Source organism: Silurus meridionalis, chromosome 15 (genome assembly GCF_014805685.1).
Source record: "Silurus meridionalis isolate SWU-2019-XX chromosome 15, ASM1480568v1, whole genome shotgun sequence".
NCBI classification, from domain to species: domain Eukaryota; kingdom Metazoa; phylum Chordata; class Actinopteri; order Siluriformes; family Siluridae; genus Silurus; species Silurus meridionalis.
The window spans coordinates 5,588,288-5,613,703 of NC_060898.1; the positions used below are offsets into that span (position 1 = coordinate 5,588,288).

The window sequence follows — 25,416 nt, forward strand, 5'->3', positions numbered from 1 at the left end:
GTGTGTGTGTGTGTGTGTGTGTGTGAGAAACAGGCGAGTCATGGCTTTGTCACTCAGCACAAGTGGGTGAAGCAGATCAGAGCATTTGTGAATATGGAGGCTGCTGGAGTTGGGGGAAAGGAGCTGGTGTTCCAGACAGGTGCATACACATATATCTACACACACACACACACACACACACACACACACACACACACACACACACACACACACACACGTGCACACGCACACTTACTTTCCGACCACTCAGCTCAGTCAACCATGTTTAAGAACCAGCTTGTATCCAGTTTCTTATTAATAGTATTGTTCTGTTTTGTTCATTGTAGCTCTGTCTTTCAATTCATTTATATTTGTATAGTGCTTTTAACAATGGACATTGTCTCAAAGCAGCTTTACAGAGATAAAGAGGTTGTAAATCTGTATCAAATGACCAACCAGAAGACTTTCAATAACCAACGTTTAATACTTGCACTTTACTCCGCTCAATGAGCAGAAATAAAAACATTTTTACAGCTGAATTATTGATAACAGTTTGTGGTAGTAGACATTATGGACACATTCATACTTTATTGTTTGCCTGTGTGTTTTTTTAGGTCCAGAAAACCCATGGCTGGTTCAAGCATATGTTAATTCCGTCAAACACCCTTTTGCATCAGTTGTGGGACAGGAAGTGTTCCAGAGTGGCATTATACCTTCAGACACCGACTTCCGCATCTTCAGAGACTTTGGCAACATTCCTGGTAAATGTGCACATAAACACGCACACTTTATACGGCAACGACGGCACCAGGTAGTTCCGGATTCCTCGTTCCGTTTTAAAGCCACAAAGATATTGAAGAAAATAAATAAAACCATTTTGGTCAATAAACCTAAAAAAAAAACAAGTAACTGCAGACAAGATTTACATTTCACGTCAACAGAGTACAGACGCACCGAAAAAGAATCATTTACAGAATTAAATCAGAACCTTTACAGAATCTCCCAGACACTGTTAAATATTTCAATCCCTGCCACCAAGATGCTCCTGTGTCGGTCACAGATCATGGAAAGTGAAACTTCAGTCCAGCACGGGGGGAGAAAACAGTTAGTTTAATGTGTAATCCGACTTTATGCACCGCCATATTACACAAATGTCATAATCCTCGTTTTATAACAACTCTGCGAAGATTCAAATAGTACCGTAATTTCCGGACTATTAAGTGCACCCAAATATAAGCCGCACCCACTGAATTTTACAAAGATTTTTATTTTGAACATAAATAAGCCGCACCTGTCTATAAGCCTATAATGTCTACACTGAAACTAATGAACTTTACACAGGCTTTAACGAAAGACAGTGTCTGTTACACGGCTTGTATCTAAACAGTAGCCTACCAAGAAAGTCATTGTTCACTGTCTTCCTCCTTCCTTTTACAACTATTTAGTTTTTCTTTTGGCATCATTGTGCGTTTAAAAATCACCATCGGTGAAGTTTTTCTCCCAATGCCGTGCAGCTCAGAACACATGTGAAGTGTGTTTTTTCAAGCCCGGTTGTTTTCAGCGTGTTGAATGATTCTCATTTCCTGTAGACAGTCCGAGTGAGCGGCAGGTCAAACGTCAGAGGAACCGCATCCGTATTTATGATGTGGTGCGGCCCGATTTAGTGGGAGCGCGTCTGGTTTAATAGTTTAAGAGTTTCATTGGTTCACCTGAACCTGTTCAGCAATTTCATTGGTCTAATGTTATGTTACTCAGTTTTTTGTCTTGAAGCTTGTGAAACCGAGAAAAACCCAGGAAAAATCCATAAATTAGCCGCTTCGTTGTTTAAGCCACGGGGTTCAAATAGCGGCTTATAGTCCGGAAAATACGGTAATAGTCGATTTAGGCTCCTACTTTTCCTATAATAAAGATATATACAGTGGCATGTGAAAGTTTGGGCACCTCTGGTCAAAATGTCTGTTAATGTGAACAGTTATGCAAGTGGAAGATGAAAGGCAAAAAGTAACGGATGACACGTTCCCTTTATATTTCAAAATCACAAAAGGAAAAGGGCCTGTGGCAAAAGATTTCGCAAGTATCACAGCTTGTAAATGCTTTTTGTAGCCAGCCAAGAGTCTTTCAGTTCTTGATTGAGGGATTCACCCATTCTTTCTTACAACAGTCTTTCAGATCTGTGAATTCCCTGGGCCGCCTTGCACACACTGCACTTTTGAGGTCTGTACACATTTTTTCAATAATTTTTAGATCAGGAGTCTGTGAGGGCCATGGCAAAACCTACAGCTTGTGCCTCTTGAGGTAGTCCATTGTGGATTTTGAGGTGTGTTTAGGATCATTATCCATTTGTAGAAGCCATCCGCTTTTCAACTTCAGCTTTTTTACAGATGGTGTTCAATTTTGCTTCAAGAATTTGTTGGAATTTAATTTTTCCCTCTACCAGTGAAACGTTTCCTGTGCTATTGGCTGCAATACAACCCCAAAAGCATGATCGATCCACCCCCATGCTTAACAGTTGGACAGATGTTCTTTTCATGAAATTCTGTGCCCTTTGTTCTCCAAACATACCTTTGCTCATTGCGGAAAAAGAGTTCTATTTTAGCCTCATCGGTCCACAGGACTTTTTTCTAAAAATGCATCAGGCTTGTGAAAGTTTTTGTGGTGAGGACACAGTACAGGTTTTCTTCTGATGACTCTTTCATGAAGGCCATATTTGTGCAGGTGTCGCTGAACAGTGTACCACAACTCTAGAGTCTGCCAAATGTTCCTGGAGGTCTTTTGCAGTCAAACTCTGATATTTGTTTTGGTCTTTACATGAAAACACTTTGCTATCCTCTTATATCCTTCTCCTGCTTTGTGGGCATCAAACATTTTCATTTTCAGAGTGCTAGGCAACTGCTTAGAGGAACCCATGGCTGCTGATTGTTGGGACAAGGTTAGAGGAGTCTGGGTATTTATAAAGCTTTGAGATTACCTGGCCTTTTCTAACGATGCCTGTGAACAAGCCATGACCCTTATAGGCAAATTAAGGTCTGATACCTTGGTCAAAGTCTCCTAGAGTTCCCATTTTTTTGCAGGGTGCTGCTTTCTCTTTTTCACTCAAAAATTTTAGAAAAACAAAAACACTGATATTGCTTAAAATATTGCAAACATGCATATATGTTATAACATGTTATGTGTGAATTATAAATAATCGATTCATTATTTTAGCATTTTTTGTTTTCTTACAGGTATTGATCTGGCCTTCATCGAGAACGGTTATATCTATCACACAAAGTACGACACTGCAGATCGCATTCTTACAGACTCCATTCAGAGAGCAGGTACATACACACAACTTTTATACAAATAATATGTGGGTAATTCTATAGGAATGGAATTCTTTACTATGGAAGTAATACATTTGATAGCACAGGAACTAAACAGAAGCTCTCACAAGTTCTGCCTCAAGAGCTTTCAAATTCACAGAGGAAATGTCTGGTTTCCCTCAAAAGTTGACTCAATTGACATTGCATGTGTATTGCTATATATATATATATATATATATATATATATATATATATATAATAATATAAAATGCTAAGTTGATCAGTCACACCATGAAGTTATAGGAAAGAGTAGTGGAAGCCAGGCTGAGAGAAGAGGTGACTATCTGTGCCGAGGAAGAGCACTATAGACGCATTATTTGCTTTGAGAATGTTGATGGAGAAGTATAGAGAAGGTCAGAAGGAGTTGCATTGTTTTGTGCTTCACCAGGTGACAACATCCTGGCCTTGCTGAAGAATCTGGTCATGACAGGAACCTTAGCTGACCCGTCAGAATATCGCCATGGCAGCATGGTGTTTTTCGATGTCTTGGGTGTAACAATGGTGGCGTATCCAGCAAGAGTTGGTTCCATTATCAATTACATGGTCGTCATTGCAACCCTTATCTACCTTGCCAAGAAAAGTCTGCGGCCTAGCAATGTGGGTGAGTACACACACACACACACACACACACACACACACACACACACACACACATACACACACACACACACACACACACACACACACACACACACAACTATATTAATTACCAACAGTTTATGTGGGTTAGTTGTGAAAGCCGCTCCTTTTTTGTTTGTTTGCTGAAAGCAAGTACTATACTTCTATTGTTATGATTTTTTTGTTTGTTTGTTTGTTTCCTTGGTTTTGCAGTTCTTTCGCGAGTCCAAATATTATTCCCTGTATTATTAATACAAATGAGATCAACATGCAACAGCCAATCAGCTTTCTGTTATTGGCTTAAATTTCTCTTGTATCGTGCCACATACGTAAAATTGAATTTTTTAGTTTATTGGCCTGGAAAAAAAATCCGAGTGTGATATAGGTCTTAGCTTGCATTCTTAATGATTCTAAATATTTCTTAAAAAGTTTTAAATTTGACGAAAAGTTTGTAGAAATCCTGTTTTTGTAGATGGAGATTCTTTGTCAGTAAATGTTGGTCACACAAACACACTTTGAAGTTTATAAGAATAAAGGCATATTAGAATATGATTTCTTTGGTCTATAAATACATTTACCACAAACTATTGATAAATGTGGTCCATTTTTAGCATATTGATCATTGAAGGAACCACTGTGTTGTGATGTGCAGGTGGTCAGTACCTGTTGGAACTGTTGTATGGCTCATGCGTGTTCGTGCTCAGCTGGTTCGTGGCTCTGCTCACGGTTCTGATTGTGGCACTGATCATCACCCTTTTGGGTCGTTCCATGTTCTGGTTCACTCACTTTCACACGTCCATCTTACTGTATGGAGCTGCTGCTGCTGGAAAGATACTTTTGATCCACACCCTTGCCAAAAACCTCTATTTCAGAGTGAGTAAAACAGCCACAACACGCCCTGGAGCTCTTTCCTTCGCTCATTATTCATTGCTTTGCATTTTTAAAAGAAATTAATTTCTTACTTTATTGCCTAGAAATTGTATTGACACGTTTTTCTCTCTCTCCCCTTCCAGAATATGCGGAGGTTGGATTTGGGCGACTTGTTCTTTGACGTCAGTCTGCTACTGTGGTGCTGCGCCCTTGTTTTTCTCACTCAGCGTGGCTTATGTTCCGCATACGTTCCCATGCTCATGGTGTTTTTCCCTCTCGCCACCAAACTGCTACTCTCCAGACACTTTCTGCAGAAAGGTGTGAGCCGTAGCACATTATGTTCATACACACGTTCACAACGAACGTCACGCCGTCACGCAAGGCCTAAGGATCGAGAGACGCCACACTCAATTGTTTAACAGCTAATAATAGCCTACAAACGTGTATAACACTGACACACATTTCTGCTATTGGAATAACCTTGATAGCTAAACAAGACCACTGTGCTACCACCAACTCAAATTCATAAAAGATATGGAAATCTAAATTGGATGAATAAATAAATTCATGAAAAATTACATCTAAAATAAATAAATAAATAAAGAGATATGGAAATCTTCAAAAAGAAAAAAAACCTACTGTAGAACAGAACTACCGGTACTTGGAAACCAGTTTATGTATTTGTTAGTTTTCGTTTAGTTATTATAACCAAATGAATCAATAAACTTAATGACTGACTGACACACACACACACACACGCACAAACAGACACACACACACCCCAGCAGATACAGAACCACAGATCGGGCAAATCCCAAGAGCCACACTCAAATCTAGTGGAAAACCTTCCCTGAAGAGTAAAGCTGTGGTACTGATGGTGTGTATTTTTGTGCAGGTGTGTCAAAGTTCTATATCTTCTTCTACCTATTGGGCTTGTCTTTCCCCTACGTTCACCTGCTGTTCCTTATTTGGATCGTGTTTGAGATTTTTACGCCCATATTGGGACGCAGTGGCACCGAAATCCCCCCAGACGTGGTTCTTGCATCACTCATCGCTATGGCCGTTGCCATACTTTCATCTTTTCTGGTGAGTAAATCCTTACACTTAGTAAAAAGAAATGAACAAAAATAAAGTTTCCATATATCTCTGTATATTTTTGTAATAGTGACAAAAATGTCTTGATTCAAACTCTCCTGAACACACAGATTCATTTCCTGTACCTGGCCCAAAGTACGAGGCGTGCATTAGCTGCTTTGTGGATGATTTTTGCTGTGATGCTTGTCCTCGTTTCCTGTGGACTTTTCTTTCCGTATTCTGGTGATCCAGCGAATCCACGGCCCAAGCGAGTCATTATACAGGCAAGTTATTTACAAATATGAAATTGATCGATAGTGGATTTTACCAATACCGGTCTCCTGGTTGGATCGAGCAATTATACAATCAGAAAATAATGTGGCCGTGGTGCAGTATATAAAATCACACAGGTACAGGTCAAGATTGCTAGGTAGCAACTGCACAAAAGGCCACATTACGTTTCACTCCAGTAAGCCAAGAACAGAAATTGGATAGCCTGAAGATTAAAAAAAAAACAGACAGAATTCAGGTACAGTTGTTGAGTCTGACAGGTTCTTCCAGCCCATATTTTCCTGCAAATTAAAACGTTTGTGGACAAGTTCAGCAGGTTCCTTTAGAGAGGTCAGCTGATGGATTTTACTTTACAGATAGCTAGGTTGGATTGTACTTGCCAATAACCAGTTAATCAGCCGGTATTTTTTTTAAATGTACAAAACAAATATAACGCTCCATGTAAAATAGTACTGAACTTACTGTACTAAACCATTAAATTGTGCTAAATGGAATAAAGATTGGGGAAAACAAGACATGCATTCAAACTGAAAAAATTAAAAAAGGAACACTCCAAATACTAAAAAAACAAAAAAATTAAAGAAAGGTTCTAAACGAGTTTGTTTGTCGATCGAGTGAAATAAGTATTTGATCCCCTACCAAATTAGCAAGAATTCTGACTTGAAATTAGTCCTGTCCCTTTAGGAAAGTACTCTTAATATCAACTCCTTATGTGTATAACAGTCACAGAATCAACCTCTTCCATTCAAACCTCTCCACTACCATGGGAAAGATCAAAGAGCTGTCAAAGGACTTCATGGACATGCTTGTAGACCTGCACAAGACTGGAATGGGCAACAAGACCATCAGATTGTTGCCTTGGCTGTATGTTTTGGGTCATTGTCATGCTGAAAGACTCATCCACCCCTCATCTTAAGTGTTGAGGCCAGAAGGTTTCATCCAAGATTCTACAGTGCATGTGGTGAAGTCTTCCTGTACCAGCTCCAAAGCTTGTTCCTTCTCCATGTTTGACAGTGGGGATGATGTTCATATTTAGCATTTCTCTGCCTCCAAACACGGTGAGTCGAGTTGATGCCAAAGAGCTACATTTTGGTCTCATCTGACCACATCCCATTCTCCCAAGCGTTTTCTGAATCATTCAGGTGTTCATTGACAAACTTCAGACAGGCCTGTTCATGTGCATTCTTGAGCAGAGAGATCTCGGTGTGTTACCAATGGTTTTCTTGGTGACTGTGGTTCCAGCTCCCTTAAGATCATTAACCAGCTCCAATCGTGTAATTCTGGTCTGAGCCCTCACCTTTCTCAGAATCATCCTCAGCCCATGAAGTGAGATGTGAGTGAGCATGGAGCGGCAGAGATTTCTTCTATTTTCGAATTATCACTCCAACAGTGGTGTTGTTCTCACCAAGCTTCTTGCTGATGGTCTACAATGTAGTCCCTGGTGTCCTTTGACAGCTATTTGGTCTTGCTCATGGTGGTGGAGAGATTTGAATGGAAGAGGTTGATTCTGTGAGATTCTTTACTAAAGGTACAGGAATAATTTGGGTGTCTGGGAGTCAGAACTCTTGCTGGTTGGTAGGAGATCAAATTCTCATTTCACTCGATCAAATACAAATTAATTTATATGTAATATTAATTCATTCTTATATATATATATTTCACGTGAAACTCGTGTTCTTGCGTGTTTTTTCAGCACATCTCGCGCACTTTTCATGCTTTGGATGGCTCTGTGGAGAAAGCCGATTCCGGGTATTGGATCAACAGCTTTGATTACACGGGAATGAATCACATCACCCCTCACGTTCCCGAGATTAACGACACCATCTGCATACGCTGCAGTGACGAGTTGCCCTACTGCGGTTTCCCCTGGTTCCTTCCCGTCAAATTTCTCATCAAGTGAGTCATTGTATTCATCTAAAATAAACCACTTTTTGTTTCTCTTGTTTAACACTTTGTGTGGGTGCATTTCTAATCATATAATGAGAGGAAAGTGTTTGCAAATTCTTTTAAAAACCTAATTTCCTGAAGTTTAAAAATGAATTTAAATATATAGCCACTTATTTTACTTATACTGGTATTTCAGCGATGATGTTATATATACACAGTGGAACCCCGTTGTACGAGATTAATTAGTTCCTGAAAACCGCTCCTGTTCCCTTATGCTCATACTCGCCTGTTGATTTTCCCATAAGAATGAATGTAAAAGCAATATAATCCGTTCCCAGACCTCAGGTGATCACTTATTTCAGCCCTTAAAAAAATTTTTATGCCTAAATTAACACACAAATATACTAGTAACAAAGTATAAACATAAAAAGTAATACATTGCAAAATAATAACTTTGTTCTTTATAATTGAACTTACTGTTGATTTAGACATGCCATATTGCAGACATAGATCTCGTGTGCGTTCGTGCTTTTCTACAATCTCATTATTTATTCCACTGGTTATTCTTTTTACAACCTTCTTTCCAGCGCTATTACTACACTTCTTGGGACCTATGATTTTTACTGAAATAAAACAAAAACACTATAAAAAAAAAAACAGACATAAGCACAATATTTACACAAGAGAACGACAAGAACGCACTCAGATCGATGTCTATAAAGCAGCTGAGCATGAAGCATGGGGACGGAGGTGACGAGCAGAACGCGTAACCGAAACCAAACGCGTCAAAATCAGAGATCTGAGATCAGAGCTCTATAGCAGGCCACTCAAAACCTTCCATTCCAACTCATGTAAAGCAGATCTTCATGAAGCTGGATTTGCACACAGGGGCATTTTTATGCTGGAACAGGTTTGAGTCTTCTAATTCAAGTGAAGGGAAAATGTCATGCGACATCCTGTACAACTGTGTGCCTCCAACTTTGTGATAAAAGGGTGGGTGGTTGGAAAAGTCACGTGGCCCAATATGTTTGTGTATATTACAAGATTATGTTAAGGTTCTTAGATAAACTTGGGAGTTTACACCAGCTCCAGCCAGATAAAGAAGAAATATGAAAGGTAACACTTGCACCAATAGATGAGAACTCAAGACTCACACACATTTTGAGGATCTGTCTATCTCTCTATGTTTATGCTCTGTATAGATGTTTGGCTTATTTTTGTGTCACTTTAGGAAGAGCTGGTATCTCCCTGCTCCTGCAGTGTCTCCTAAATCTCCACTGGAGTTTAAACTGCTGTCCAAACACGTATCTGAATGGGGGTCAATAAAGTTGAGCTTTGAAGTTAAAGGTAAGATATGTCACGTGTGTGAGGCTGTGTGAGGACATGTGTGGAGGAATTAGCTGTAGGCCTTGTAGCAAACCTGTTCTGAACACTAAAGAAAGGCTTAATGCTATTTAATGCATTTTGAGTTATCTACACTGTTAGAGTTTTATAAAAAAAAAAAATCATGAAGAGCGGATTTCCTTGAATCTTCCTAAATCTGATAAAATGTAAGACTTTTTGAAGAAATGAAGGATGCAATACGACTCTGTCAGTACTCAAGATTAATGTCTAGAGGTCGACCGATATGGGTTTTTCTTCTGGTAGATATTTAGAAATCATAGCAGCTGATTTGTTTTCGCCGATTTTCCTTTTCATCTCATAAAATCGAACATTTAAGGAGTGATACAGAAAACTGCTTGAATTAAACATTTATTGAGGAACACAAGCCTCTCCAATCAGTGCACATGTTAGCAGGTTTAGTCTACCTGTAGCCTAAACTACAGCTGGATGAAGAATAAACAATACAGTTCCAAATTGTTAATCTCGCTCTAAAAGCCAGATTAAGAAAGGAAGGATAAGAACTTTAAACCCGGGACATACCTTAGACCCAATGTATAGGAACATTTCAGTGCTCAAATTTCCAGAAGAAAATGTCAATACACTTTCTGACGTGTGCCCCCGGACGCAAATCGGCAATTCCAGTTTGTGAACGCAGCACGATGAAACTAAAACCATCTTTGTTTATTAGACAGTAATAATTGTTTTTGCCATATAGCTGTAAAGAACTATGTTTCTTTGATGATTTTGTTCCTCAGGTCCAAGCCACATGTCGCTGTACGTCTTACCCCACACGGGATCCTCACTCTCAGGCTGGTCGTTTGCAGACGGGACGCCGCAGTACGATCTGGACGGAGAATATTTCATATATTACTCTCACGGCGTGGACGCGGGACCGTGGACCTTCTGGATCGAGGTTCAGGTAAATGTGTGAAGTCCAGTAACAATAGATGGCTGGTTCAATTCGATAAATGCCGCAGTCGGTGTATCGACTAATTCAATTGTATATACTACATGCTGTGAGCAGTCATACTGATTTGACATCTTGTTAAGGAGACTTTATTTATTTGTTTCTGTAGTTCAGATTATTAGAGTTATTGTCTGATTTCTGGGCTGTAAATGGAAAATACAGATGGTCCCCCGAGTTGCGATGGTTCGACTTACGATTCTTCGATGTTATAATACGACAAAATTGTACAAATATTTTTACGTTTCGTGCGGCAGGCAAACGTAGCAGCGTTTATTCGGTATGATGCTTTGGAAAGCCGCCAGGATGTCTGCATCCACACGCCCGTCACCACATACATACACTATATTCCCAAAAGTATCGGGACACCTGACCTTTCCTGTTATATGTGGTTCGTTTCCAAACTGTTACCACAAAACTGGAGGCACTCAGTTGTACAGGACGTCTTTAGATGCGCTGTAATGAAACTTTGCATTCACTTGAACTTGGAAACCCAAACCTGTTCCAGCATAGTGATGCCCCTGTGCACAAAGTGAGCTCCTTGAAGATCTGGTTAACATGCTTTGGAGAGAAAGATCTCGAGTGGCCTGCTATAGAGCTCTGATCTCATTCCTTGTGGCTGATAAACACAAATATCCATAAGCACACTCCAAAATTGGGTGGAAAATCTTCCCAGAAGAGTGGAGGAAATCAGAGCAAATTGGGATTAAATGTGGAACGCAATGCTCAAAAATCACACACCATACTTATGAGCAGGTGTCCTAATACTTTTGGCAATATAGTGTATATACTGTATAGTTTACACATTTCGGTGGTATAATTGTGTACTGTCACTTGTTCAATTATTGACAAAAGAGAGTTTATTGATCACAATTCTTTAAAACTCCTGCGTAGGTGAGGCCATATTTTTTATTTACTATAGAGTTATAGGTTATAGAGTCACTGCCCAAACTTCAACTGATGGGTAAAACCCTATTTCTTCCTGAAACACTTAAACTCACACTTTTCCCCCGTTTGTTTTGTCTTTTAATAACAATAACAAATTTAAAAAAATGGCGCTTCAGTTCCTCTCAACAGAGTTTTGGGTTGATGGTATCTTAAGTCTGCATTCTAGTGAACCAGTGTCGATTTATTCATTGATACAAACTGGAAGCACGTTTGTACGTCACTAAATGCCGTAAACGTAATGTAATTATTTTCAAGTTACGATGGGTTCATCAGAACGCATCTCCAGCGTAAGTCGGGGTCTACCTGCATTTCATTATATACAGTTTCTCACATTTCAGCAAGCATTTTAATAGAGCTCTCTAGGGACGACAATATAGAAATAAAACTAGTCAGTGTGCGGTTTGTATAACAGCACAGATTTGCTGTCCTCTAAAAATAACTGGCAACAAAAGTAAGTACACCGTAGGTGATACATTAATTTTAATAAAGTTTTTTCCCTTCCTCTCTCAGCCACCCGCAGAGCATTTGGATGAAGACAGCACGATCGCCATCGCCATTTCCACTCACTATTTATTCGGAGACGATCAGTGCACTCCCGAGCTCAAGTCGTTTTTGCGGAAATTTCCGGACTGGGCCTTTGCGACTTCATGGGTCAGCACTTATGACATGTACCTGTACTGAACATGACCGAGGTGAAAGTCATTGTGTCTCGTATCCACACACTCATCATTTTGGACTAAACCACTGTCAGGGTTAACAAGTATGAATCATCAGTCTGCATTTCTCCTCATCCGAACTTCTTTCTCTCGTCTACCGTGTCCCTCCTTCTCTCTCTCTCTCTCACATGCAGAGGTTTTAATAATGCAAAGTAATTATAACTCGAGTCCATACCGGATCGAATCTCGCCACCAGTATTCCATCCATTTTAATACAAAAAGCGGACGACTAACGGAATGCCAGGACGGGTCATTAAACCACCGTGAACGACTAACAATGTTCACGTAACCGATTGGGAGGATTTTGGTGACGTGAGCGAGTTTTCCACCTGATTAGGAGAACAGGCTCCACACTGAGGTTGTATTAAACTAGAGTGAATTTTTAATGCATCATTAATGAGCGGGTTTTTTTGTATCGCAACACCAAATGAGTTTTTCAGTATTTATTTACTACAAAGACGACTCGCTGACAGCTCAGCAATAAAGTCCGTGACAAAAATGTACAAAGGGGTTCGGTGGGATTTTTGAAACCCCATTTACTTATAACTATAAAATTAAATGTTCGACCGATAGTTTATTTTATCAGATTGTACTTATTGATTAATCAATTGATACTAAAAAAAAAAAAAAAGCGCTAGCCTTTTGTGAAGCCATTTAAAGAGGGATATTTTAAGCATGACTGTTCGGGTTTATGTTAAATGGTAACACAAAGATTTAACCTGTTAATACTACAAGTATTACATTAATAAATACATGTTTTAGATGTATAGGTACATGTTAAAATTAAGTTGCTCAGCATTCGATTGACCTCATTAATAATCAAGGTTGAGGTCAGAGCTCTGTAGCAGGCCACTCGAGATCTTCCACTCCAACCAATGAAATGCAGGTCTTCATGGAGCTGGTTTTGTGCACAGGAGTGTAGTCACACATGTAGTTCAAGTGAATTGAAATTTTCATGCCACAACATCCAAAAACGTCCTTTACAACTATGTATCTTCAGCCCTGTGCTAAGTTTGAGGAAGAGACACTGGCTGCATTTATGGATAAGTAGTCAAAAAAATGAAGTGTTCCTTTAACAACTTTAAATACCATATTCAGGAGGGCTGCATGATATTGTGCTTAATAATGCAATATCTTAATACAAGACATCCATGAACATCCATGAAAACAAAAAGACTTATTTAAAAAAAAAACAGGCCAAATATGCAAAGAATTATGTATGTTGAAAAAAAATAAAAAATCAATTAAAGCCATCAAATAAAAGAATAAAAACTAAATGAGAAACACAAAAGTGGCAAAACTCAGACGTAAGGCACAGAATATCCTCTGTTCTTTTCTGTATCGCCCAAAATCTCAGCTTTTGATTACGAAAAACTATGAAATCTTTCTTTGATCACGACCGCCTCGTGATTACGCGTATTGCACCAATTCGATCATGCTGATATATCGTGCAGCTCGATATTCACCAGACACAACTCCACAAGCACAAACCATGTGACTCATTCACACTGTTTGAGGGATGCTTTTAAAAATAATTTATTGTTCTTTATGTACAGGAAAAGCTCTAGAAACTTGGTAGAAAAAGTGAATTGTACAAGAATGTGTCATTATAATATACACACATGATCCTGATGCAGAACTGCGTCCTGCACCATCGATTACATCAACCCCTCTCACACACACACGCACACACACACAGTCTGTTTTCTGCTTGTGTTCAGAAAAGTCCTATGTGAAATAAGTACCGTGCCCTTTCATTGAGAACAAGTGAAATGATTATAAAAACGCACATGTTCGCTTATTCCTCCATTGCACTATTTTGTATGTTTAGCATTAACACAAGACGCAGGAGAAAACCGATGGAGTCATGAGTGTTTTTAAACGGGAAAAAAAAGAGGGAGAACGAATCCCAAATTTAATTTGCATAATCAGAGCAGCTCAGAGCTGCATGTGGGTCTACATCACGTCTTTGGTAAGCAGACTAAGCAGAATACTATATTATTACACACTGTGGGAAAGGAGGAGGAAGAAAAAAAAAAAAAAGAACCGAGATGCAACAAGCACCAGGAAACTCTGCTAACGAGCCTCTGTATACTTGCAGGACAATAAACCGCTGTTTGGCCTGAAGAGCAGCGAGAACCCATCCGATTGGTCCACACGGAGCACATGGTCGAGCTCGAGAGCCGAACCCGAGTTGCTGTGTTATCATTGCACACGGGATCCGCAACCCCATAATAATACTGAAGTGACCACGAAACGAACCAGTTCCAGGTTTCGATGCGATTTGAGCCGCCTCTGTCTCTTAGGCAAGGCAAGGGATTGAACTGTAACAGCAAATATTTTCCATCTAGAATAAATCTCCATATTTTTAAATTTACATAACACTATTACCTCATCATGGGCCAATTAAGAGCACATCAGTCTCAACAGTACAGTGTTCTTTTGCTTCTGCTTTATGTACCTTGCTATAACGAGCTCTTAGAGTACCGACGCAAACTCCTGAGCAAAGCGAAAACCAAATAATATTAACAATGCGCTCTCACACTGCAGCGGATTGTAAGTTCACAGCCCTCATTCCGAGTTTTGTCTCATGATAAATAATCCGGATTAATACTTAACATGCGCAGGGCAGTGCGAGAAGCAATTAAAAAAAAAAAAATTTACGATAGTGAATAAACACAAAGAGGCCATAATGAGCTCACTCAGAGACCCGGAAAAAATGAATACAGAGCTAAATATACCGAACTGTACACACACCCTGTCTGTGACGGAGCGCCGTATCAGATCGCGTGACTGGATATAGAGATTATATTCCAAAAAAGACGAAGCTGTAAATTTTTTTTTTAACCACAAACGCACAGCACATGTAACTTGCATATCGGTGCTCTCCAAGCACGAGCAAAAAAACAGAAGATGCATTATTACATGAGGTATTAGAAATTCTCAGTCGATTAAAAATAAAAAAAAACAACCACTCAAAACATCTAATTCATCCAAATTGGCTCTTCTGTTAATATAAAGTGAGAAGAGTAAACAAACGCAGAGGAGGAGAAAATAAAAATAAAACATCAGTACACCATGGAAATAAGGGTGCAGGCTGTGCAGGAGCTGAAGCACGACTGCTGCTGGAATGAAAGTGGGAATGCAAACAAGTCAAGTGATCCGTCATTGCGTGTGCGACCTGGCGTAAGGCTGGGGAATCCGATCCTGATATCCGGATATATTCCTTTAATCTTGTGATTATCACATATCTGAGCATCTAGAACCCCCTATAAGATACTAATGTCACTGAATGGAGTTGAAAGATTTGTACTGACTTTTCATTGCCCAACGTTTCCTCATTACATCATTTATTGGAATAAAAACATCTCAGGATCGCTCTAGTTTGTCTTATGGCTACAAGAAATTGTTGAATATTGTGCACAAGGGTGCAGAGAAAAGTATTTTGTTACAAAACCCTTAGCGAATGTTCGTGGATGACGCACCTCCATGTTAATAATATCAACAATAATTATGTCATGCAAATACAAAACCTCATTTTTCCTATTAATTCCCAAACCTGAGATTTTTGAATCAATTTATTTATCAGCCAGGTGAAGGTTCACCTGGATGCAGCCTGTGTGACGTGTAACTTCTGCACATGCAAATAAAATCTGACCTTTTAAAATGCGTCGTAAAAGTCGTTCTCCGGCTTTTGGTGTAAGGGCTTGAAGAAAAAAATATATATATATTTATGCTAATATGCTAATTAACCCAGCCCTAGCAGCAACCTAGCCATTTGGATGAACTAATGGTGTGGGGATTTCCAAAATGTTATTCCTTTTATCCTTCGCTTCGCAATGAAGGGACTAAATTTACAATTCATTTCGGAAATACAGCCTCCTCTCATAGAGATCAATAATACTGGTGTTAGAACACAGGACACACACACACACAGAGCGCAGTCTGGATGGATGTGAAATCATCCTAAAGAGACAGAACTGCAGCATTCCCTATAAACGTCCTACACTGTCCCGTGTCCACCTTATTCACCACGTAGGCCACACGTCATCCCACACAGGCGGTTTTCTCTTTCTCTTGAGGAGACGAGAAGTTGTCAGGAAGCAGGTGGTGTTCAGTTAACGCACGATTTTACCGCCTTCTCCATCGCTGATGTAACAAATCCGTTCAGAATCGTGGACAAGCGAGAGATCGAAATGTTAAACGTCTTCTGAAATCGTAACTTCTTGCAAAAGTCATTATCGATTGGTTCGGAAATTTTAAAGTAATCAATTTACAATTTTAACAAAACATTCACAATTTGAAAGTGACCAATGCAAATTAGGTCACGTGTCCGAATATCCTGGCTACGTAACTAAACATTTTGATATTGGACCACAGTTGATCTGGTACCATGGCTTTTAAAATAAGCAACTCTTGAGCCCTGAAATACAGCTGTGCTGGATTTTAAGCAAGAAAATAAATACAGATGTGTGGATTTCAAGCAAATTGTTTGTCTCTTGCTGCCATACACTCATGTATCAGAAGTGTTTTTGTAACACTGATCTGTACTGATCCAGATTTTCTCCCGGTATTTATGATGTCCAGTTTTTTCCTACTGAACACCACCTCTGTGCCATGTGAACATGATGCGAGCCCTACATGGTGAATAAAAAAAAAAGCGCAATTCCTAATCTAAAACCGGATCCTGCGTTCTCTCTGTAGTGTCCCCCTCATACACCCCGACACATGAAGTTGTGCAACTGAAACCCAGACAAAGTTCCCGCCTTCTGCCTGCGCTTCATACCGCGACCCATAATGCACCGTGTGCCCGTTCTTTTTTTTTTTTTTTTTTTTTTAACAACGCTAGCATCTAAGGTGGATAAGGACACGGAGAGGAATCCAGATCCCGCCGATTCCTGGCTCTCTCGAATCACGAGAGCGTGCAGTCATAAGCGCCCTCATCAGCTGCCTCATCCTCCGATTCCTCCTTGTGGTTGTCCTCCATAATACGAGGCGCCGAGCCGGCAGGGATCTCGAGAGTCATGGGAAGGGTGAAGGCTGCGACCCCGCGATGCTCCTCCACTCGGGGGAGAACTGGGTCGGCCATCTTGGAGACGGACGGCTGAAATGTGTCGAGCTGGACCTGATCCTCGGAGACGTCGCACAGCTTCTGCAGCTCAGGAGCAACGAGGTTCAGAAAGGGCTTATAACCCAGACTAGAGACAGACAGTGAGAAAAACAGCATGGTCAAAGTTACATTTCTTACTATCCTTAATCATTGCTTAGTTTTATGTAAATCACAGTTCATGGTAGTTTTAATTATTGCACACACACACACACACACACACACCAGTCAGATGAAGCCCACTGATCAATAGCGATGAGTCCGGCTTGTACACTCTGAACCGTTTCCGTATCCGCGGCATCCAAATAACCCAAAACCTGCTTAATGATGCTGACATCACGCAGAATCAGACCAATCACAATGCTCCATTCCAAACATCCTGCTTCTAAAAACACATGCAGCAGGTACCTGTGGAAAGATGACAGACTGATTACCACACTCCCAGCAGTCTACCTCCAAAAACACATGCTAATATCAGGGTTCCAACACATTTCTCATTTCAATATTCCATACTTTTCCAGACTCAAATAGGCAGAGCTCCCTGAAGGGTTTTAAGACCATAATTAACATCTGAAATAACGATTTAAAATTCCAACGATAACGTGCTACCATGCAATCTCTAATGTATGCGCTCATATTACCACTAGAAGGTTGTAGCTACTGCTTCAAACTAACACCAAAGCCCGTTAAGTGCACTGCATTTTATTCAAATTTCAATTCTAAAACAATCATTTTATACTGTAAACATTCAATCCTACAGCAACAGTTTGTTTATTTGCAATTTACCGAGACAGAAATCAGGCAAAGAAATCAGCTTTATGGAAACGCTCTCCAAAGTGGATAAAGTAGAATTTTTTTGTCATTGCCGTGATGTTTTAAAGAGCTGGAAAGTAAATACAGTAAATTGCAGATGAAAAAATGGACGCAGGTCAAATCTCCTTTAGACGTTTCAGTGCGGATGAGCAACTTTTGGGAAACGATTGAAAATGAATGTGTGGACGCATTTTTAGATGCAAACGGCGTTTTCAAAAGTATAAGGATTAGTGTACATGCAGCCTTATTTATATATATATAATTAAATATATTTATTTTATGAAATCTTAACAAATTTTATATTTTAGAAAACCGAATTGGGGAATAGTATGGAAACAAATATTTTTCAATACTCAGTGTCTTTTTTATTTGATTATTTATTACCAATCTAGACAAATCAAATTCCATACATTTTCAAAATGAGTAGGAACCCGGTAATATAGAGCGAATTAATTGATTTAAAGACGCACATAACTAATCGCCACGTTTTCCTTCACAACTTTTTTGAGTGTGCAATTCATTACTATTGGGAATTGTTTAGGAAAAAACTCAGTGATGTAAGAAATGTCTTTTCCTGTTAAAATTACCTCAGCTGCACCTGGGACTTGTGGGGTCCCTTATTGGCCAGCTCCATGGAGATGTGCTCCAGCTCTGACTGGCTGAGGCTCAGTGTAGAGAAGTTCTCATCCACCATCGTCCAGTCACCATCCACCATGGAACTCGTCTCAGTCAGATCTGTGGCTGAGCCGATACTGCACTCCTCCGCTGGAAAGAAGAGCACGAGTGTTATTCATTTCACAAACAAGGGTTTCATTTTTTAGGGACAGCACTTAATTCTGATACATTATTGACGTATAAGAACCATCTTGGTGAATTACCTTAATTTCTGGACTATTATGCACACCCAAATATAAGACGCACCCACTGAATTTGACAAAGATTTTTATTTTGAACTTAAATAAGCCGCAGGTGTCTACACTGAAACTAATGAACTTTACACAGGCTTTAACGAAAGACAGTGTCTGTTACAAGGCTGGTATCTAAACAGTAGCCTACCAAGAAAGTCATTGTTCACTGTCTTCCTCCTTCCTTTACAACTATTTCTCTCTCTTTTTCTTTTGGCATCGGCATGGTAAATGAAAGGGGAAAAAAGTACCATTTTGGATCAGGCTGTAAGATAATTTGAATAAGATACAAAAAAAAAAAAAAAACTTAGACTTTTAGAAAACAAACTTACTTTTATTGATAAGAGGAGATAGAAAGGCTTCTTGTGTTTGCGGAGCACCATGAGAGGAGGTGGAGTCAATCTCTTTAGGCTCTGCCCCCAGTCTGTCTAACCAATTGTGATTGGTTGCGATCTGAGGTGGTGCTGTGTCCATATCGCTATTTAATAAGCTATCGTTAGACCGAGACTTCAAAAGACGTGCGCTCAACACTGCAGAGACAGAGACAGGAAAAAAAAAAAAAAAAAGACAGAAAGAAGACAATAAGAACTGAGACATTAACTTACTTCAGTGGTTCCCAATCTTTTTTTCAGAATTTTACCAAAATGTTTAATAACCCCCATGTCTCCACCCCACCCGCAAATCTATTAAACTAGCAGATGCATTTAATTTAATGTGACAATCAGTTGTATAATTCTTTTTTAATGGACAATAAGGAGAGCACATTTAAAGGACGTCGCCTGTCTATTTTCATTTCCAGTGCTATTCAAAGCATCCCTGATGTTCTGGGGTTTATTGGGCAGAAGTTATTTTTTCCATAGCAAAAAAAAATCTGGGTTTACCAACCATCTGTGGGTGTTTGGTGCCCTGATGCCTCCTTAGTTTGGAGGGCTTCTTTTTCTATTTTACACATTCATTTTTAACTTTTTCCTGGCGTTTTGCTATATTTCCTCTTTGCTGCGTCTTTTTTCAAAGCTATATCTTTACATTCCTGCTCTCACAATACGCTGCAAAAAATTCTCGACATTGAGGAAATTTCTTGTTTCATATATGAATTAGTTTAAAAATATTCAGAATTAAATTATCGATGGTGCTGTTATAAATAAAATTCTCATAATAAAATGAATTTAAGTGCACTTGGGGAACCTTCAAAAATTTTTAGTGACCCCTAGTGGTGGTTCTGACCCTCAGGGTTGGGAACCAGTGACTTACTTAATATGTTCAAGAATTAAAAAATCTAAACAAATAACTACATTTCTTTTACTTGTATACAAGTTACACTACTTGAAAATGGAGAGAAACATTAACAACTGCATATAAATCACATGGCAGGATTTGTATTTTGCACAACACGGCCACACACCTGTTCGACACACGCGTCCGTTTTTCAGAGGTGAGCCGGCGGGCAGAACAGGAAAAGGCCACAGGAAGTCGTTATGGAGGCATTTGAGGGCGGAGACAAAGTCGGCAATTCGAGCGACGCGCGTGCGCTCTCTGGTCAGCCAACCGATCAGCTCGAAGCCAAGCTGTGCCGAGAAACTGCCGAGATCCTTCAGACGGATCTGCTCCAGCAAACGTCGTGCGTGACGCCATAACATCATGTCGATGTACATGTTCTCAGCACTGTCGCTCTCCTTACTGCAGGCACACAAGTGATACAACATGTCAGCAAATGAGAATCAAATCGATGCTAACGCATGGCCCTTTTACAAACGGGCTTCTGTAGTGCAAAATAAGACTTTTCCTGTTCTGTCTCTAGCAAGATGCAGCTCTACCTCTGCCATGTTCATCTAAATTCTGTGTGACTATCAGGATACAAATGCCAACTTGTACCTGATCAGAGTCTGTAAATCTTGTACACGCAAATGTTATGGCATACAAGCTATTATCTATTATATAACAAATATCTGATCATTAAAAAAGACAGTCAATGTGTGCACAGACCCTTTAGTGCAAGGTCCTGAAGGCATGCTGAAGGTTTTCTGCAAATTGAATTTTCCTGCAGAAACAGTTTCCGCCGACTGAGACAGACTGATGCTGCGATGACGGAAAAACTCAAAACCTCCTGTAGAGCTGGGCTCCTATACAGACAAAAAAAATATGAATAATTGTGTCAGTATGGCAAAACAATCAGATTATTGTATCTCATCTAACAAGAGATACAACAGCTAAAAAAACCTCACCCTGAGTAGTTTTTAGAATTTTTTACAGAGTACACTCTATACACTTATACACTGTTACTAAAGTGTATAGAAACGAAAGTAGTTTATTTAAATCGTTTCAGTTCAACAGCGAATAACGAACCGGTACATTAAGAACCGTGTGTGTGCTTGAGTTTCAATACAATTCAATACACCACACTCACTTGACTGGTCGGAGTTGTGGGTGGAGTCTCGCTCTCCCCTGAGCCAATAGCTTTGAGGAATCGGATCATGTGACGACAGAGATCCCATTTTCCTTGTTCGAGTGCCGTGTTGAAGAGGAGAGTAGCGTGCTGACGACTCACTGCTGGAGCCTCCATGTTCTTGCAAAATAATGACACTATTATGAAATCTGTCTTTCAGTTCAGCAATAACAGTCAGAAATCAATTGTAGGAAACAATAACGCATTTCTGTCTTAATATGAGAAAGAACAAATTTAAGGGGTACATAGTATATGATAGCAATCAAAACATATACACAGTATTGAAAAAGCGAAATAAATGTAAAACACAGTGACATAAAATAAATTGAGAGCATTTCAGCTTTCACTTTGCAGTTTTCCTTATTGACCCTAAGGTTTATAATTAAAGCCAAACGTCCATTTACTCTTAAAATTACCTGAAGTATGATGAGATAGGAAGCTGCCGTGTCCAGATCTCGGGCCATGATGCACTCCTCAAAAAGATCTTTTGGGTTCCCGACTGCAGCAAACAGGTAATTCCAGAGGTTGAACTCGGTCTTGCGGGCGCAGTGGACGATTGTGCGCAGGAACAGGGGGAACTCAGCCAGGAACTTGGCCACGGTGGGCAGCAGTGGATCGGGAATGGGCTCACGAGATGTTGCTTCCTCCTCCAGCACAACATGCACCATCAGCTCCAACACGTGTGAGAAATAAGGCAGTGAGGAACATGACTGAGCCAACAATAAGGCCTGCTCGCCCAGGTTTCTCACCAGCAGCTGACGGAGGAGGTGATGGAGGTAAATCTGTGAAGTCCTTTCTACCAAACAGAACGGAAAAAATGACTCGGGGGGCTCCCGAGCCAAAGAAAGCACAGAGGGTCTGCGGGAAAGGCTTTCTTTGGTGGAGGCATCTACTCCGGTACCATCCAGAGAGGCCGAATTTCCACTGAGACCATCTTTGGAGGAAAACGAAGAATCGTAAAGAAGAGTGTCATTAGCAGCACCCAAAACGAGAGCGTCCTCCGACAGCACAGCGAGAGGGTAGATGTCGAGGAGGAACGACAGCATGATGCGGCGCGAGAGGAATGAATGTGGCTTGCGGTTCTCGCGGCGCGGAAAGAGAGGGAGCCACACCTTCATCCCCGACTCGCCGCACGAGAGCCACAGAGCCTCCACCAGGTGGCGCTTCTTAGAACCATAATGACTAGAGGCCCACACGCTCTCAACACACTGAGCGAGAACCACAGGTGGAGAAAAAGGCAGCTAAAAGGAAGAGTGGAAAAACAGAAAACGTTTAAACAAACAAACAAGCAAACACTATAAAGACACAACAGGAGAGGGACAAAGTCAGAAACTAAGCATGTAAAAATACAAGTCAAATTTAAAAAAAGTCTCAACTTAGACCCACTTCTAGAATTGTATCCTGAACTCACCAGGGTTTTCTGACTGGCTGTTGTGTCCTTGTCTCGCACCTGTGGGCAGGACCGATCTCTCTGAAGCATAATGAGCTGGCCGGCCAAATTCAACAAAATACTTTCTGCATTACATGCCTGAGAGAGAGAGAGAGAGAGAGAGAGAGAGAGAGAGAAAAGCAGACAGTAGAGGTAAAAGGAAAGTGAGAGAGAGAGAGAGAGAGAGAGAGAGAGAGAGAGAGAGAGAGAGAGAGGAAAAAGCAGACAGTAGAGGTAAAAGGGGGAGAGAGAGAGAGAGAGAGAGAGAGAAAATACATTATTAATACTTTATTTGGCTTACATTCTCAAACAACATTTTGTAGGTAACTGCTTCCATCTAATGAGTGTATGAGTATTCTAACTGAATTGTGTGTGTGTGTGTGTGTGTTAGTTAACTGATGCGTGGTTTTTAGTCACAATTTCACTGCAGATCTGACTAAGGTGCGTGTGTGTATATGCACCCACATTGAGCATACCCGCTGTATGGTTCAGTGACACTCCATGTACATTCTAACTGAACTCTGTGTGTGTGTGTGTGTGTGTGTGTGTGTGTGTGTGTGTGTGTGTTGTACCTGCTGTGTTTTTGTGTGCGAGTGTGTGAGTGTGTGTGTGTGTGCGTGCGTTGTACCTGCTTTATGGTTTTCAGTGACATTCTAACTGAACTGTTTTTGTGTGTGTGTGTGTGTGTGTGTGTGTGTGTGTGTGTGTGTTGTACCTGCTGTGGGGTTTTCAGTGACATTCCGGTCTCTGTTCTGACTGAAGTGAGTGTGACTGAAACCACCAGGGCAGGATGAGGAATATAACGTGACATGGACACTTCCTGTAGTAAATCTACAGAAACTGAAGAGCTGAGAAGAAACAGAGACACGTTTACTCTAAATAATCATTCCATCTCAAATCTTACTGTTTGAATGAGTCACTTTACCGCAAACTGAAAAGACAAACTATGACAGCATAAACATGAGCACATGCGAGATGCAGGTCAGTTGTTTTTATTCTACATTATAAGGTAAGAGAATGCGGTGTGACTAGTTAGAGTGTGTGTGTGCGTGTGTGTGTTCATTACCCATCTTGCTTCTTTTCGATGCTATAAAGGCAGATGGAGCAGTCGGTGCGAAACAAAATGATCGTGTTTCTGAACACGTTGAGCAGCAAAGTTTCAGCATGCAGCTTTGTAACGCTGGCAAAAGCGTTGTCGAGGTTCGAGGAGCGGAGATATAACCTCAGCTACACACAACAAATAAACACAATCAGTGACTATTGTAAAGCACAAACACGTTGATTGCATTTTGTTCACTATACTGCGCAGTGTCTAACATTGCTGTTGACTGTAGTGATTCTGTAATTGGCTCATGTTGACTATATATAATCTACAAATATTTTAATACCTCACAAAAGTGTGTTGAGATTTCTGAAAATATTAGTTATAGTGTGAAATACTGCATTTTATAACAGTGCTGTTGAAACATCAAATCTGATTGGCTAGAGGAAGTCATTTATCGGGAAGGCATCGGGTTAATCCGTTTAATATTTTCACTTGGGTTCATGTTTTTTTTACATACATATATACACACACAATGTAAAACATTTGATATTTTTGCTTAGTACGATTTCTGTAGAGTTGTGTGAACATTTATTGACCATTGTTTAACAATTTATATCCAGTGTCATCCAGGATTTTCCACCATTACCCCCTTCTGTAACATGATCAAGCTGCTTTACTCTTTGTTTTTTTTTTTTTAGTAATTTTAAGAGAAAAAGAAAAGACGAGCAGGATGGTGAGGTAACATTGCTAATTAGGGATGATTATCTCTGTAAAACTGCTTAAGTAAAATGTATAAAGCGCTATACAAAAACACACAATTGAACGGAACTGTTAACTATTTTTGTAAAAGGTTTATTTCTTTTAGGTTTTTTTACCCAGACAGAACAACCACAGCTTTACTGAGGACAAAGTCATGTCAGGTAGATCCGAGAACGCCTAATCAGCTACTGAATACGCTTTCATGTGTAAACTGTGGTGCTGTACCTCCTCCTGCTGGTCGATGAAGTTGTAACAGGCAACAACGACAAAGTCATTCCACCAGGTGAGACCTCCGGTCACAGCCATGCTCTGTTCCTGCAATACACACAGGTATGATGGATTACAGAACAAAACTGTACAAAGCAAAACGGTCCAGACTTGCGTATGTTAAATGTCGACCAGTTTTACCGATTCGGATAGCTAGATTGGAGTGCACTTGCTGATAACCGATTTAACCAAAAAATTTTTTAATGGATACTGAAGTAAAAAAACAAAACAAAAAAAACCCCACTCTGGCTCTGGCTTTAGTGAAGACATTTAAAAATGGGCATTTTAAGCTTTTAAGATTTACGAGAAATGGTAATGCTTTGAGGTTTGTTACATTAACTGAAGTTAATAAATGCTTTAGAAGTATTGCTTATTTGTTCATTTTAACATTTATGAAAATGTTTTTAATTGAGTTAATTTTCATTTTATCCGTTAACTTTAGTGCACTATGAACTAATACGAATGACGTGCAGCACGCAGGCTTGCGTGTCAAAACAAATAGCACGTGGCACCAGTGATTCGCCTCTAGAGGCCGCTCCTGTACCATATAATGACA

At 40.0% G+C, this 25,416-nt stretch overlaps 2 protein-coding genes across 3 annotated transcripts in view; one reads left to right on the forward strand and one right to left on the reverse strand.

Moving 5' to 3' along the window:
• The window catches only part of LOC124397858 (endoplasmic reticulum metallopeptidase 1), a 21,417-nt gene extending 6,948 nt beyond the window's left edge, over window positions 1–14,469 (forward strand). Inside the window, exons 4-16 of one of the 2 annotated variants that reach the window (XM_046867713.1) lie at window positions 34–139; window positions 594–740; window positions 3,204–3,296; window positions 3,730–3,942; window positions 4,612–4,832; window positions 4,973–5,147; window positions 5,725–5,915; window positions 6,035–6,187; window positions 7,888–8,090; window positions 9,313–9,428; window positions 10,220–10,383; window positions 11,887–12,068; window positions 14,194–14,469. In XM_046867713.1, coding sequence (XP_046723669.1) covers window positions 34–139; window positions 594–740; window positions 3,204–3,296; window positions 3,730–3,942; window positions 4,612–4,832; window positions 4,973–5,147; window positions 5,725–5,915; window positions 6,035–6,187; window positions 7,888–8,090; window positions 9,313–9,428; window positions 10,220–10,383; window positions 11,887–12,057 — 1,953 coding nt within the window. In that variant the 3' untranslated portion in view covers window positions 12,058–12,068; window positions 14,194–14,469. Of the gene's footprint in view, window positions 1–33; window positions 140–593; window positions 741–3,203; window positions 3,297–3,729; window positions 3,943–4,611; window positions 4,833–4,972; window positions 5,148–5,724; window positions 5,916–6,034; window positions 6,188–7,887; window positions 8,091–9,312; window positions 9,429–10,219; window positions 10,384–11,886; window positions 12,479–14,193 lie in introns of those variants that run through there. The other variant, XM_046867712.1, reaches the window with a different exon arrangement.
• The window catches only part of ric1 (RIC1 homolog, RAB6A GEF complex partner 1), a 62,804-nt gene continuing 51,000 nt past the window's right edge, over window positions 13,613–25,416 (reverse strand). The window contains exons 15-26 of the mRNA XM_046867711.1: window positions 24,819–24,908; window positions 23,856–24,016; window positions 23,505–23,637; window positions 22,772–22,888; window positions 21,777–22,601; window positions 21,322–21,480; window positions 20,901–21,037; window positions 20,320–20,594; window positions 19,250–19,447; window positions 18,600–18,777; window positions 17,425–17,607; window positions 13,613–17,290 (exon numbers count right to left, since the gene is read on the reverse strand). Coding sequence (XP_046723667.1) covers window positions 17,005–17,290; window positions 17,425–17,607; window positions 18,600–18,777; window positions 19,250–19,447; window positions 20,320–20,594; window positions 20,901–21,037; window positions 21,322–21,480; window positions 21,777–22,601; window positions 22,772–22,888; window positions 23,505–23,637; window positions 23,856–24,016; window positions 24,819–24,908 — 2,742 coding nt within the window. The 3' untranslated portion in view covers window positions 13,613–17,004. The remainder of the gene's footprint in view (window positions 17,291–17,424; window positions 17,608–18,599; window positions 18,778–19,249; window positions 19,448–20,319; window positions 20,595–20,900; window positions 21,038–21,321; window positions 21,481–21,776; window positions 22,602–22,771; window positions 22,889–23,504; window positions 23,638–23,855; window positions 24,017–24,818; window positions 24,909–25,416) is intronic.